Below are 17,350 nucleotides of genomic sequence, written 5' to 3'. Positions count from 1 at the left end.
GGCGGGGGATAACAAGATATGGATGGGTCATCTATAACCAGTTTGATTAAATATTTGTTCTTTTACACATTGCTGAGACACACCCACTTATTATTTCCCAATACGGTATTGCACAATGAAAAGATAAGTAGGCAACAAGCGCACTAACAATGTCAAAAAGCATTTGTCCACAATTTGTCTAAATTATTACATGTCTAAATTTGCCTTAATTATTACAATCTGACTACAGCGTCATGAATGTTCACCACATTATTAAGTGTCGGCCCATTTACATAATTATAATTATTATCAAATGCTTTGTCTGCATTGTATTGTTCTTCAAACGATCAGGGTCTCCAGGTTTTAGAGCCAAAATATAAGTTATTTAGCTAATTATTTAAATGTTTAACCTATAGGTCAAAAGGAAATTCATAAGCATAGTCCAGGCTAATCAAATAACATACACAAATCAAAGTAAAAAGTTCCATACCACTTTTTCAATTGTCTTTCCCGCTGCCAGCACAGGAATACAGGAGCCCTTGTCAACCTGCATAGGTTCCTTTGCCTCGTCCAGGGTTTCCAGGGGCCGAGGGGCTGCGCAATCCCCAGAGTCCCGTTTCACCATGGGGCTGTGGGAGGACTGCTCAGTGTGCATGGGAGAACCACTCTCCTGTGTATGAAAGGTATGAGCAGCATTCTGAGAAAAATGGGCTTAATGCATGTGCGTAAAGTGTCGTCCCAGATTAGCCTGTGCAGTCTGCACAGGCTTATCAGGGACGACACTTTTCGCTTTTATGTTTTTTTTAGTTTCAAGGAAGTCCTTCCTTACCGAAAATCAAGTTTAAGCAGGAAGTGTTGTCCCTGATTAGCCAGTGAGGACTGCACAGGCTAATCTGGGATGACATCGCACATGCCTAGTTTAAGCCCAGTTTTCTCAGAACAAGGTTCATATGGAAAGGGCTCATTGTGATAGTAGTGGTATAACTTACGTTGCAAAAGCATTATTATTCGTGAATAATAATTTTTTGTTTATTTCTTATGTTACACAAACACGTTGAAAAATGACTGACGCAAAACCATCATTTTTCTCCAAATCAGAAATGCACAAATTGACATGTCTACAAAAGTCATTTTTTGAAACACCATTACATTTGATGCTGATGAATATAAATAGTTTTACAGTTGTTTTAGTATTGTTTAATAGAAATTTATCAGTCACATAAAGTTTCACTTATATAGATCAACAAAAAAAAACACCACTAAATGACTGAACAAAACAATCGCACTGAAGAGTCTGACAGTGCAAACCATTTTAATGCATGACTAAACAAGAGCTGTCTCCATCGGAAGACATATGCTCCGGAAAAAACGCTTTTTCCAAACCTAAACACAGATTTCGAAACCTAAGTTCAAGGTCAAAGGGGTCAAAATATGTGTGCATATGGAAAGGCGTTGTCCATATACACATGCATACCAAATATGAAGGTTACATCTGAAGCGACATAAAAGTTATGAGCATTTTTCGAAACCTAAATGCAAAAGTGTGATGGACAGACAGACAGACAGTGCGATCACTATACGCCCTCCTTTGGGGGCATAAAAAAATAGCCCAATAACAACCCAATTTAATGTATTGCCACTCAATGACCTCACAAATTATTGTTCTTGATGTATAATGATTTAACAAGGTAATTAGCTGATACATATCCAACCTCCAAGCACTTGAAAATATTGCACTGTGATACCTCGAAATGCAAATTTTTGGGATATAAGATGATTAGACCGACCTGTGCTTCCTCGACTGACTTGCATCGTTTCACAGGGGTGTCACAGCTGGGTGGGGAGCTGTCCCGCTTGCGGGCGCTACTAGGGCTCTGTAGGCTCTCATCCATGGGTGTGTCCATCTGCAACAACAGCAGCAACAACATTAGCACCAGCCGGCGCAAAACTGGATGGGAACATTCAGTGATGTTTACTTTTATTTTATTTGAATATTGATTTTTTTCCCGAAACAGGAACATTGGTAACAAAATATTTTGAAACAAATGAGTTTCCTTCTGGAAAAACTGGCTTTAATGCATGCATGTAAAATGTGGTCCCAGACTAGCCTATGTAGTCCACACAGGCTTATCTGGGATGACAATTTCCACCCAAACTGGATTTTTTCTCTGAGAAGACATTTCTTATAAAGGACAAATACCATAAAAGAGGAAAGTGCCATCCCTGATTAGCCTGCAAGAACTGCACAGACTAATATGGGATGACACTGCATGTACATGCATTAAGCCCTATTCTCCCAGAGCCAGGTTTATTTATTTACGGATACCATTATTTTATTTAAATTTTGACTTTTTGCTAAGAAAGGAAAATTGTTGTCAAAATATTGTGAAACATATGAATGCATACAACATTCAAAAGCATAGTTTATTGAATAAAACTTGCCTAAATTACACTTTAATATACTTGATTTAATCAACTATACATTTGACATATTTACAGATATAACTTGTCAAGGATGATGCTTTGGTATGCAACATTGGTATTCTATTATGGAATACTGTTGAAAAAAACCATAAATAAATAACATTGTGATATAGTTCATTCACTGAAATTTCTATTTGTACACATAAATATCTATATGGACTTCCTATTAACAGATGCTAAATAAATAACATTGAACAGCCCTTACATGTCAGTAGTATAACTGGTATTTTTGTAGAGGAGACTTAATATATACATGAATGATTTGGCAATATGGCATTCAATCCAAACACAACAAATAGGAAATATTGTCTGCCTGTGGAAAAAGAAATGAATATTACTACTTTATTAACAAGATTCTTGAAAATGCTTAAAAATGCTCATGTTCGCAATAACAACAGCTGTCCCTAGATGGCGCACTAGACTATAATAATAATTTTCTGTGACAGCATAAATCATAACATGCATATTTTAATGGTCGTTAAATGTCCTGAATTATTGTACTTATAAACAATATATTTTATCTCTATATTTTGCTGATTAAAATGTATTTAAATGAAATATATTGCATATCTTAAGCCATTCACCATCGCAGCAAATATGTCACCACAAAGTACATGAAACGTTATGTACGCATATGCACTTGTGCTTACATAACAGACTACAGATCTGCATTAAGTACTAAATGAAATGAAAATACATAAAGCATTTCAAACTTGAGTTAAATTTGTTGTGATGTGTAAAACATGCTTAACTTAATTAGATGCTTATAAATTTTGTAACAAACACAAAAATAAAAATTTCAGACACAGTTTTATACAGACAGATATTAGAAATGTTTTTAACTATATAGTCAACCTTGATTTAATTAGGGACTAAATAAGGACTGAATAAAATTAAAAATGAGAACTTGATTTAGTCATGGACTACTAAGCTATCATTGGTATAAACACGGATTAATAGAGACAAAAAAAGTAACAATGATGAAGAAAATATTGATATAGTTAAGAACTATTAGGATTCCTGATTTAGTCAAGGACTACAAAAGACATAACTGATTAAGTAAATGACTGATTTTTTTTGTTTAGTCAAGGACTATTAAAACTGCACTGACTAAGTCATCAACTAATAGAAAAAAATATTGATTAAGTAAAAGACTGATGAAGTTTTTATTTTATTTAGTCAAGGACTGAAGAAACCTTGATTAGGCAAGAACTGAAGAAACCTTGATTTAGTCAAGGACTGATGAAACCTTAGTTCAGTCAAGAATTGAAAGACAGTTTTTGTTCAGTCAAAGAGTAACAAACTCTTGATATGGACAACAATTGATGAAGACACCCTTTACAAACCACTATCAACACTTCATGTGAGTTACAAGTACCTGTCCAGGCGTTTTACGCTTTTTGGTAGGAATGCCATTTATATTGAAATTGTCACCAAGTTTTTCTTTAGTTGCGTTCAACTTGAAAATAAAAATTTCACTTGATATCAATGTTAACAAACTATAAGCAAAACAAATGCTACAGATTATCAACAAATTTGTAGATAGTATATGTTAAAGCACAGCTAACATGTTAACATAACTATTGATATAACAATGCTCTTTACATCTTAAAAAAACAGGTTTGCAACCAGGATCCAAGGATAACAAAATGAGAACATTTTTTAATCACTGGAAATAATAGTATATCTTGAAATGCAAAAGAATGGCTTACAGCATTCTATACACATTTGCTGTCGACACTTTCTGCCCTTAAATGAAAGATATGGGTCTCACTCTGGTAAAACAGGGCTTAATGCACCTGCAGAAAGAATTGTCCCAGATTAGCCTGAGAAGTCTGCACACCATAATTATGGACGACAATTTTTGTCTAGACTGGATTTTTGCTAAGAAGAGACTGCCTTTCAACAAATAATACATGTACCACAAAAGCGGTCTTGTCTATGATAGCCTTTGAGGACTGCACAGGCTTATCTGGAACGACAATTTACCAACATGCTTTAAGTCGCATTTTCCCGGAGTGAGGCTTACATATGTTTTGCCTAATAATATCAATGTCTGATAAGGCCCATGTAGCATGCCAAGATATCAAGCATGTTACCTGTGGTGCAGGCTTAAGCTTTTTGGTGGGAGGACCATTTTCAGAAATATCGTCACATGGACGTTTCACAGGTTCCATATCGTCCTCAATTACAATCACTTCATTTCTCTTATCTTTTTCTTTTTTCTGCATGAAAATATACAGGAATGAGATAAATACTAAGTGGCATTGTCTACAATTCTAACCCAACGAGAATCCCAAAGTTGTTTAATCAACCTCCTGCTGATTGGTTTAATTTAAGTATTATTTAGCAAAAAAACCCAAAAGCGTTTAAAAAAATGAATTTCTTTATTTATCCACCACTCTTGTGTTATGCTAATTTCTCTTATTTGTAAGGAATAATCTTTAATAAACAAGATAAAGAATTGATCAGATATTCCAAACTCATCCTTTGAATGGAATAACAGAATCACATATACATGGTAACTGGTTTCTGAAATTTCTAATAAAACATACATATGTACCTTGAGTACACATACATACATTTAGGGACACAAAATACAACAATAACAGTATTATATGACACTACTAAAAAACGTGGGAAAAACTACAACATCAAGCAAATATCATTTGCATTAAAGCTGTGATTGCAATTTCTACAAATAAAAGTGATTTTTCTTTTCAAACAGAAAAATGTAAAGGGTCCGGACAAAGCTCCCGTTGGCCTTACAACCTAAAAAATAAACTCAAAGCCGTACTAAACACAGTTTTTATTAAATATTATATAAATTTTTAAGTAAAAACCAGAATTTCTTTGTTGGCATGGATAATTTAAGCACATTAATATGCTAGCACAGTTTTTCTTGAGTCATGCACAATTAAAGAAGGAACACTGAGCATACATGTGGCTAAACATTTTTCTAGATTATCAGTCCCACCAGATGGTAAAAACAACAGTTATAAAGCAAACATTAAGCAACAACAGCAAGGCTGCAAAATCTAAATCCTGTGCCTACCTCTGAAGTGACAGGCTCCTGTTCCTCCACAGTTATCTCCCCATTCAAAGGTTTGCTCGCAGCACACGGTGCCCCTGCAGTACCCTCTATGGTGGCTGGCACGAGGCTCGAGTCGGACTGACTGTGCACCAGGGACTTTGGCTGGTCCTGTGACAGTCGCTGCAGGTTACCCGTGCTGCTGTGAGGCACCTGTGAACCACACAATCATATTATCCTAGGTCTGGGAAAAAGCGCTTAATGTAAATGCATAAAATGTCCCAGTCTGCACAGGCTTATCAGGGATGATGTGTTGTGCTTTTATAGTATTTTTTTTGGGAAAGGAATTTTTTTTATAGAAAATCCCGCTTAGGCAAAAAGTGTAATATCTCATAAGCCTGAGCAGGGGTGGTATTCCAGAAACATCTTAAGTCATTTCTTAAATAATTTCACTTAAGTTAAAAATTACAATGTTTTGTATTTCTTTACTAAATAAGGAAACACATGTTTTTTTTGGTATTCCTAAAATAACATTGGCATAATGATGCTATTTAAATGTATATCTTGATGCCAATCTATTGCAATATGAAATGAAATACTTAAGAAAATATCCCAATTTGAGGATCAGAATAAAATTTAACTTAAGATGCTTCTGGAATAAGCCCATGCATTAAACCATATTTTCCTGGAGCGCAACTTATATGTATGTATTTAACTGTTCATAAAATAATAATGCATGCATTTTATCTTACTATTTTATGTATGTATTTATCTAAGTATCTGGCAATGAACATAATATGGGCATTGGACCTTACTGGCAATAAACAAAATATAGCCATTGGACCTTACTATTTTTTGCATGTATATACCAAAGTATCTGGCAATGAACATAATATAGGCATTGGACCTTACTATTTTAGGTATGTATATACCTAAGTTTCTGGCAATGAACATAATATAGGCCTTTGACCTTACTATTTTTGTATGTATATACCTAAGCATCTGGCAATGAACATAATATAGGCTTTGGACCTTAATATTTGTTGTATGTTTATACATGTACCTAATTATCTGGCAAAATAAGTAATATAGGCATTGGACCTTAATATTTTTTGTATGTATATACCCAAGTTTCTTGCAATGTACATTATATAGGCATGGGACCTTTAATACTATTTTGTGTATACGTATATACCTAAGAATCTGGAAATGAACATAATATAGGCATTGGACCTTACTATTTTCTGTATGTATATACCTAAGTTTCTGGCAATGTACATAATATAGGCATAGGACCTTACCTTTTTTTGTATGTATATACCTAAGTATCTGGCAATAAACAAAATATAGGCATTGGACCTTACTATTTTTTGTATGTATATACCTTAGTATCTAGCAATAAACATAATATAGGCATTGGACCATTAATAATATTTTTTTTATGTATATACCTAAGTATCTTGCATTGTACATAATACAGACATTGGCCCTTACTATTTTCTTTGGTCGAGGCTTGGCACCCCTAGCAAGTACTTCTGATGGCACAAACATGCCCAGGCTTTTCCTGCAAAACAAAAAATCATTCATTCTAAAAATTGTTTAAAACACAGAATATTTCACTGATTAAGATTTTCTTAGAACTTTCTGCTAAAAGATTGAACAAGGGAGAGAACTATGCAATGACATTTTCTTGAATAAGACAACTCTTTATGTATCAGTATACCACGGAGCATATATTGACAGGAGTTGAAACGAGTATTTGACCCTTACTGTAGTCAATTCAAATTTATGCAAAAACTAATCATCCGATTTTATTGGTTTATACGTTATCTTGTTGCTTATTAATTCCTCTTTCATTAAAATATAACTTTTAGTATATTTCCGTTGTTATTAATGGATGTATAGCGAGTTAAACACGAGAAATACACATTTTATGTTTTACCCACGCGCGTTTAACCTTGTCGATACTTTGTTACGTAGCCAGTAGCTATCGATTAGCGTACATCAAAGCGCCGAGGTTATACATTTTGATGTACCCACTAACGTCTTTTTTCTAATTTTACTTTTATTTCTCAGACGATTTTGACAATTTATATATCATTAGAAAGCCCACATTTCGTAGTTTTCAGATATAATAATATATATGAAGTTTTACTTCTAATTTGGGCAGCCTGGCGAGTTATAACTTAAACTTTTGCAAATATCATACCGTTTTAGAATCTATATTTACGGTAAACATCGTCGTACTTTATACAGATTTGTAACGTTTATATTAGGAGTTTAGTTTTTAAAACTACATCTTGCTTAGAAGAATAGAATTCTGTATACGATAGAAAAAAATGGGTTTAAAAATGAAAGTAAATAAGGAATGACTTTGTACGAAAGTAGTTCGCAGTCATAACGCTCCGGACTGATGCTATGGTCTTGGCGATTATGATTTTGTTTAGATACCGACCAGTAAATTTCCGTTGCCAGGATTATTATATTTTTTATCTAATATATTGTTCACAAAACATATCAATAAATCTTACTATTAATGAAGCTTAATAAATTAATGATTTCAGCTCTTGTTTATAACACTGAAAGGGTGATAATTTTTATGAGACCTCGTATATAGCGAGGTCTCTTGATATTTTTGGCTTTGCACACTTCAAATAAAATGCAGGGGACAAAAATTCCACTCGTCCGCTCGTATTGACGAGTGAAATCTTGAAAGGACGAGTGAATTTCCCTAAAGCTCTCGTCCTACAGGACGAGTGAAAAAAAACCTGATGTTAAAATAAGTATTATTTGACCAGTAAGACTCTTTTTCAAAATCATTTCTTAAAGCATATCTATTCCGAAAGTAGAACGCGAATGAACCGGAAATCGTAATTGTAAATTTCATACAGCAGGTGCGCGTTGTTATGCGAGACTGTGTCCCGAGTAAATAATGGCTTTTTGGTGTAAACTTTGCGCGTCCATGTTGACAGGGAACCATCTGACTTCATACACTGTAAGTATTGATTTTTTTAAAGAATTATTTTACTGCGAAGTACGGTTTTAAACCAGTCTGAATTTCATCTGAGAAATGTCTGACATACGAGCGTTCTTTAAAAGGGGCAGGAGCGATGTTCAACCATCCGAAATGGAAAGCACGCAAGCATTAGAAAAAGGAAAAAACAAATTTGTCTCCATTTATTTATTTTGTGTTCCTCATAAATAAAGTAAGTTAACATTTCTTCTGTGATCTGCTGGCATGAATAACTAAGTAAGCAACATTTTAGCAGTGATTTAGGAAACATTGTTAGTCATATCAGTCCTTTGCAATCTTTCTTTCACACATATTTGAAGGACAAGTGCATGTGTTTGCAGGACGAGTGAAAATTTTAATGCACTTGTCCTGCAAGACGAGTGCCATTTATAAATATTTTTGTCCCCTGAAATGGGTGTGAAAAACATTTGTCTGTTGTTTATTTTCAAAGAGGTTATTATGTATAATGATATGAAAGGTGATGTACCTTAAATTATCAATTAATTAAACTTATTAAGAGATTCTTGAAAATCACGGACGGCGTTACGCAGATCATTTCGTATTTTAAAATCAGTGCACTATGTCCAACTATTCAAAATCGGATTTTTTTCACTGGGATGACGACGACTTAGACGAATTGTTAGGTGATTAAACATGTAGCAGTGATGATTCTGAGAATGTTAAACCGTGTAAGAAAGTAAAAGTGACAAAAGCAATCGAATCAGTGTACCAGTGTACAGAGTGCCCAAAAACTTACAAGACAATGTCTCGTTTTCGGGGTCATATGATTTGCAAGCACGGATACGAAAGAGTGAATGGTAAATATTCTATTTGTTTCATCATGCTTATTTCATCGATTGCATCTGAATCGGAGGGCATTATTGCTAGTGGTAAAGAGTAACAGATCTCGTTCAGTTTGACAAAGGTAGATTGTTTTTACTCCATTACATGTTTGTTATAATCGTTTTTGATTTTAGTTGTCTTTCACATGGAATTAATACAAAAATAGAGAGGTCATTGTTAGAAGCGTAAATCTAGACTCTAAAACGGTGTGATATTTGCAAAAGTTAAAGTTAAAACTCGCTGGGCTGCCAAAACCAGAAGAAATACATAATATATATTTATATATCTGAAAACTACGTAACGTAGGCTTTCGAATGATATATAATTTGTCAAAAAGTACAAATTAATAAAAGACGTGAGTGGGTATATCAAAATGTTTAACCTCGGCGCTTCGATGTACGCTAATAGATAGCTACTGGTTACGTAACAAAGTATCGACAAGCTATTTGCCGATACGGTCCAGTTTCATATCCGTCTCATCTAGAGTCCGTGAGTATACTAATATGTTCAGATTACCCTCACTTAAAGATCCACATTTCTGCTATCATAAACTGGGCTTTATAGTTAAATACAATCACCAACATTAAGTACACAGATATAACAAACTAAGTTTAGACAACAATCCATTGATAAAAGGGGTCCTTGCTTTGTTTGTTTGATTTTAATCACATCACCACACCCACATTCACAAGTGTGAATTATAAAGAAAGTCTTTACAAGCTGCACACCTCTCAAATTTTCATTTCATCCTAAATGTTACTTTGACCTTTGTGCAAGGGACATGGGTCTCTCACACTACATACAATCTTTTTATGGTAAACAATTGTGTTACATTCCATTTGCATGATGAATGATGAAGTTAACGTCCAGACAAAGTAATGGTTGACAGACTTACTCACACACCTGTGCACGCATGCACAAACTCACAACCATAGTGACTGTTGTATAACGTTTGTTTTACAAGCATGATTGACAACAATGCACTGTACCTTTTTACATGGCGGATCTCTACTGTCATGTCTTCCTTGTACAACTTGATATGAAGAGCGTGCTTGTAAACTGAAAACACACCGGATATAAGTTTCTTTGTAAAGACAAAATGTACTCAGTTTTTAGTGCACTAACAACTAAATGATAAACTATTGGCAAGAAATTTCATATGGAAATTGAATTAAACCCTCACAAATCTATCTAGATAATGTAAATACATTGTGCACCTACTTATTATGTTAAACAAGAAATGTGTCCACACGACAGGGATACCCCCAAATGTAACTTTGTCATGCTGAATGTTTAAAACGCACTAAGTGACCCCTTGACCTAGTTTTTGGCCCAGCATGACCCATGTTCGAAATTGGCGTAGACAATATCTAGATACAACTTCTGACAAAGCTTGGGGAAGATCGGATGAAAACTACTTGAATTGGAGAGTGGAAACCATGCTGAATGTTTGAAAAGCACTAAGTGACCCCGTGACCTAGTTTTTGGCCCGGCATGACCCATGTTGGCACTTGGTGAGACATTATCTAGATACAACTTCTGACCAATTTTGGTGAAGATCGGATGAGAACTACTTGAATTAGAGAGCGGACATAAAAAGTGTGACGGACGGACAGACAGACAGACTGACCGACCGACAGTGCGAAAACTATATGCCGCCTGTTGGGGGCATACAAATGTTAATGGTTAAACAAAAATATCAAAAATACACTTTTTATTTGCTTAAATGGTTTCATTAGAAGCAACACCATTTGAGTTCATTGGTTGAAAGCATAGAACATTGCAGATAACTTTTCAGACTTTACTTTACAGTAATACTTCAATACACTTATCCCTGGTACATTAATACTTCAATACACCCATCCCTGGTACAGTAATACTTCAATACAACCCATCCCTGGTACAGTAATACTCACTTGTGTTGGTGAAAGTCTGAATGTCAAAGGTGAGATCTACATTCTGATTTTCGATTTTGTTGAAAGACAGACCAATGAACCATTTGCAAATGAACTGCCCATCCCTGCAAGGAAAACAGTATTGAAAAAAAAACATGGAATTATTTAATCTCCACAAACCCGTACAAAAAACATCTATATAACAGGGCTCGGCCGTGAGGGCGACGTGAGCGACATCTTCGCCCGGGACATAATAATGTCGCCCTTAAATTACATGAAGGAGAAGTTGACTTCGCCTTCTATTTTACAACATCGACGTTTTTTTTCTCTCAACTTTTTCATCTAAAAATTCTCTATTTTCACATGTCATAAAGTCACCGATGACGCTTGTTATGTTATCAGTTTATTATCACAGCAAAAGATCGACTGCTGTGAAAGCTTATCTAGGCAACTAGCATACATGGGCATTCACTCCAAACAATAACGGTTTAGATCAAAAGATCATAGCGAGTGTCATTTCGCCCACAGTTTGGATAGTTCTCTGTTCTGCAAGCCCAATTAGTACACGCCTTGCAGGCGGAGTTAAGCGGTACATTAACATCGATAGTTACCAATGAGAACGCGCGGATTGTATATACATATGCAATAGTTTACCTGAGCGTTGAAATGACGTCGTTATAGACATGTATTTACGCTCAAAAAAGTTTACACGCGCAACACATTCCCAACAGTAAATAAGAATACGATTTATTCTAGTATGTTCTACTGTTTAGTTGTTTCGTGTTTCAAAACTCTTAAACACTAATTATCCAGTCGATGTGCAATTTATTTTGTCAGACATTAATTCATAATCATATAAACGAAAACTAACAACCCACCCGTGCAAACTGTAGTGCTAATTTCCATAATTTTATCTACCGTATCCATACGTAAACGACTTTATTTTATATCCCGCAACCTCTTTGCGCGTGCTGTAAGTTGTCTAATGACTACGTGATAATTGATTGACCATTCGATAATTACATGTTTTTGGCAGACCGTGCCGGTTAAAGAAAGTCGGAAAAATTATTAAAGAAAAACAAAAATGATCAAAGCTCTATTAATTACGTAGATCCACTACTGTAAAAGTCCAGCGAGTTTTGTCAGTTTGTTAATCCACCGATAATTACGAGTAACACCCATCTTATATAAACTGGAATCACAGTTCATTTTTATACTGACAAGTCCTAATACTACACAATAGACATTGAGAAAACACATTTCCTTGATTAGATATAAATTTTCCGAGTAGAATAAAATTGCTACGTCATGACTTATGACCTTTGACATTGCACATGGCAGATGTATTGTAACATTAAACCGCGTTCAATTCAAAGCTGGCGATTCAAATTACAAGTAGACTAATGGTGATTCAATAATGGAGAAAGATTTAACTTGATTTAACAAACATGTACGTGTAATAAGGTTTGTTAAACCAGATAACAACAAGGAAAATTTGGATTATTAAATGAACAGGTAAGGCATTCTCAAGTGTACATATTTCGGATATGTATACAATTCGGATAAACAGTAATAGATATACTATATGTAATCTATAGGTCTTTGGTCCCATGCATTAAGATTGTGTTTTGTTAAGACTCGTTTTTACCACAATTTGGTGATTTCATGACGCGAAGAATTCCCAATGGCATTGGTACCGGACCTGTTCCCAATTGGGTGAAAAAAATCACTGACTAATTATCATGTATTGATACATTATGATGTAAATAGGGTATGGATTGTCATTGCATTATTAAAGTACTGTTTATTTTTATGATGCTCATGGAAATCACAAGTTTTATTTGTATGAATTGATTTATGTGACTTAATATGTAAGGATTTATTGAATTTGAAAATAGTATTTGTTTGTCATTTATGATGATACTAAGGCTTGGTGTAATGAGGGGTATTAAACAAGCGAAGATTTTATTAAACGCCGAACAGAAATCACTTCTGCTTCTAGTGGCCTCACTTCTCCCTAATTTCAGCTCAGAGAGAAGTCACTTCTCCATCAAGTTTGAACCAAGGCTGAGCCCTGTATATAACTGAAAGGTTACTGAATGATATCATTAACAAGATAACATACAGAGAACTCATATTTTCTTAAAAAAAATAAAATAAATAACAATAAAAGAAAAATTCAGCGGGGAAGTATGCTTTATATCTTTTGATATGATTTACCATTTAATGGATATAAGAAACTATTTTTGCAACCAGTTTGTCATCATCTGTATATATAGACTGTCTGATTTAACTGAGTTGACCTGTACAGTTTTACTGTACTGAACAGCGATAAACCAGCTGAGGATTCCAAATTTTGGCATATTGCTATCAAGTCAAAATGTGTCCACAAAGTGTACTTACGACTCATTTGAAGGTCCAAATGACTCTGGAGTGACGTGTGCTATCTTAATGAAGGGATTGCGTTCCAGTGTTCCCACAAGTATTCGAATCTTTGATTCCACAAAACCATGCCTACAACGAGTGCACAATCAACATTTTATTTCTTCAAGCTTGGACAACTTGAAATAAAAAGGTGGATTTTTTTGTTTAAGGTAGCGCACCTCTAATGGGCACATATCCAAATATAATCTAATTAATTATTTTCCTAATCAGCATCATTTCACTGAACTACATGCAAATTTGTAGGTAGGCTTTCCATGCTTTTTAAAAAAATATACCGATTTTTTCAAAACCACCCCCACGCTCGGCTTTTGTCCAGTTTATTTTCACCCCTGGGGTATATAAAAGTTCCATAATTCATTCAAATTTCCAAATATGGGCATGCAGTTGGTGTGTACAGATGCTGTAAAGGTGTTTAAAGTTTAAACAAGATGAAATAAGTATTCTTTTACAGACATTTATTTTTTACAAATTTTTATCTATGGAAGAGCGCCATGAAATGTAAGTGATTTCAGCCAAGTAAAAATTGGGTCGGTTAAAAACAAAGTGTCATAAAATTCAAAATAGTATCATTTAAGTCATATTTTAAACTTAGTTTTTATAGAAACACTATATACAGCAAAAATACCAAGAACTAGACAGATTTACCGTTTACTTTTTGAAATAAAAATAAAAATGCAACATGCATGGTTCGTATTTTCAACAGTAAATCACCCAATTTCGCCATAACGTTGTTTTAATTTTAATAATTGAAGAATGTGCATAAAAATTGCAACATATTTAACAATAAATATAGCTTATATGCCATATTAAATCAAATTACGTTAGAAAATAAATAAAACGCGTCGCAAAAAAGTATACGTCGTCGGCAGGATTCGAACCTGCGCGGGAATATCCCAAAAGATTTCTAGTCTATCGCCTTAACCACTAGGCTACGGCACCTAATAGTAGGCTCTTCAACCTTCGAAGAAATCGCGGGAAATCATTAGAGGTGCGCTACCTTAATGTGAAAAACTCACACCGCAGTTTAATATGTTATATAAAAGTTGAAATAAATTTCTTTGAGCCACTCTCTTGGAAAATGAGGCTTAATTCATGTGCGTAAAGTTCAGTTTGCACAGGCTGATCAGGAACAACAATTTCTGCTTTTATAGATTTTTTATTTAAAGGAAATCTCTTCTAAACGAAAATCCAAAAAGTGGCTCATATTCTATTAATTTTAGACCTAGTCCACCATATTGTCATGACATGCACTATTGAGAAGTTTATTGTTCAGTTTTCAAACAATTTAAAAATGAAGTCTTGTTAACCACCAGTGCAGCAAGACATGTGCCTTCATCATATAAGTAAACTACACATACTTTTGTACATCAGTTATTAGTTGTTTGCTGTAAGATTACAATTCTAAAGTCTTAAATATAGGCCACACTTGTCTAAGAACTGAAATACTAACAAACAAAAGCTTTCCTATTTGAAACACATGATAAAATATGTGTAGATAAATATAATTACAAACCCTGTTCATCGTTGGATCCATACAAAATTTGTCAACTTTATTTATTCTCATTTAATCTAACAATAAATTACGGTACATTTTAAATGAAATGCTGGCAAATATTGATACAAAATGTGTTTCAACATTTCATAAACACAAACTTTTCCCTTTTTTCATAATTGGATGTACAAAGCAAAATGTGGAGCAGGTTTTTCCCCCTGTAGAATCTGTAAATCAAGTAATGCAATGTGCACACATTTAGAACTGTTTATCTCTAATTATACCAACCAATAAAAAAGTGGATTTTATTAAAATGTGAAAACTATTTTCTGAAAACTGGCAGAAAAGTAAAGTGATTTTCTATAAATAATTAACTTGCCTTTGTCTGTATATAAACTGAAAGAATTTTAATTTTGATATGCCTGTTTATATGTTTGTTTTCAGTTACATTTAAGCAGACAGCATTTTCATAAACATGAATAAAATGTATTACACTGTTTAACAACAAAATAATTTCCTTTACGAGACCTCTGTGAGACTTAACAGTGTACATTACTTAGCCTCTTTAATTACAAACAAAATTATTGTTTTGACAAATTGCACATGCATATCTAAACCTTCAAATAGTATCACACACAGGAAAATAGTAATTTCAAGCATGATTAGGTTTGCTAGATCATAAAACAACACAATCGTTTTTCTTTCTTTTTAAATTAGTAAAATATGCAAGATGCAAAAAATTATGATTAAAAAAAAATAAGTGTGGGTTATATTTTAGAAACCATGGTACATTCTTCTTACCATTCCAGAAAAGAGCTCTCCTCTTGGGCGGCACATATAAGTACGATATAATGCCTGAAATAGAGCAATAGTTTCCGTGGCATTATAAATAGTTCTCAAAGAAACAGGAGCCGGGGTGACAAAAATTGTCAGTATTATTGATGTTGTGCCAGAATTGTACGGACAAATTAATTTCACACAATGTGCTATATAAACTGTAACTCAAATATAACGCGGGAACGGGGTCCAAGCCACGCAACAGCGTTATAAACGGATCCGCGTTATAAGTTTATTGCAGGGGGCTATAAAAACAGGTATAGTATAGCTTATTATATAGGTCCTGTGTATTGCCATGCTGTGTTGTCATCCGCAAATACATGCATATAAACCGAATCGTATCAATAACAGTATACATACCACTTTTCTAATGTGCACATTTATCCGATAATCCAATAAAGTTACATCACTTAAAAAAATAATAATCTTGAACATTTATGACGATAAATATGTTTATGAATTTCACAAACACAACTATATGCATATGCCATTTTTAGAAGTGTAAAGAGAACAGTGCATTATGGGGCAGAGCTTTCATTGGATTAGCGAATTTAAATTTAGATTGAATGCAATATGATACATGTACAAAGAAATGTTTTATTGCGTCATTCGCTGTCATGCAAAAAACGTGCTTTCCGGGGACTTTCTGATACCAGGCAAAAATGAAAGTGAATCTCTGTTAACAATTACACTGAGTTAGCATGTATATAAACCGTCTGGATTATTTAATTAAATTCTCGTACACGAACTGAAAGATTAAATAACTAAATACTAGAATGATAATGAAATGACAGAAAAACTTGTTTTATACTTTGCGCAGTATATTTCAGAGCCGCTCCTTTTATATAGTCAAACTGCAATCATATCAAAGTAAGAATGTTTTTTATCGTTTTGAATAACTTAAATTTTATAGAATCCCGCTTGCACTTAACTTATTTAAATTAGCGCATCGAACCGCTCTGATAGGGATTACATGTAATAAACACTGACACGCGAGTTTTTCACACCTTTATTGACATTACACAACAGATTAACACCAATTAGCCGTCGGTGTTGTTTAACCTCGAAGCGATTAAAATCAGTTCAACAGACGGTTGAATAAAGCAATCAAGATGTGATCGCCGCCATCTTTTAATTGTCTGAAAATACATGAAGTTGCATAACATCAATTTGAATCAGAAATCTGAAATAGAAGGTTGGCGAAAAAACGGGATCCAAGACCCACCCCCGTTATATTGGATTCAGCGTTATAATGGAGAGCGTTATATTGGAGTTACAGTGTAATTTCTTGACGGTGAAATTGCAAACAGCATTGAAAAACAAGAAACCGT

At 34.1% G+C, this 17,350-nt stretch overlaps 1 protein-coding gene across 7 annotated transcripts in view; it reads right to left on the bottom strand.

Annotated features, from left to right (window-relative positions):
• Nucleotides 1-17,350, bottom strand: part of LOC127870864 (poly(A) polymerase type 3-like) — a 125,677-nt gene that overhangs the window by 9,205 nt on the left and 99,122 nt on the right. For 6 of the 7 annotated variants that reach the window (XR_008044956.1, XM_052413422.1, XM_052413421.1 and 3 more), the window contains 9 exons: nt 15,984-16,037; nt 13,649-13,759; nt 11,267-11,370; nt 10,340-10,409; nt 6,989-7,058; nt 5,519-5,707; nt 4,563-4,688; nt 1,767-1,883; nt 470-649 (listed from right to left, as the gene is read on the bottom strand). Coding sequence is in view for 6 of the 7 variants with exons in the window: in XM_052413422.1 (XP_052269382.1) it covers nt 470-649; nt 1,767-1,883; nt 4,563-4,688; nt 5,519-5,707; nt 6,989-7,058; nt 10,340-10,409; nt 11,267-11,370; nt 13,649-13,759; nt 15,984-16,037 (1,021 nt within the window). In the remaining variant the exon portion in view is untranslated. The remainder of the gene's footprint in view (nt 1-469; nt 650-1,766; nt 1,884-4,562; nt 4,689-5,518; nt 5,708-6,988; nt 7,059-10,339; nt 10,410-11,266; nt 11,371-13,648; nt 13,760-15,983; nt 16,038-17,350) is intronic. The other variant, XM_052413426.1, reaches the window with a different exon arrangement.

This window comes from Dreissena polymorpha, chromosome 3 (genome assembly GCF_020536995.1).
Source record: "Dreissena polymorpha isolate Duluth1 chromosome 3, UMN_Dpol_1.0, whole genome shotgun sequence".
NCBI classification, from domain to species: Eukaryota; Metazoa; Mollusca; class Bivalvia; order Myida; family Dreissenidae; genus Dreissena; species Dreissena polymorpha.
The sequence above is the reverse complement of the archived record's forward strand: the minus strand, read 5'-3'. Positions and strand labels throughout refer to the sequence as shown.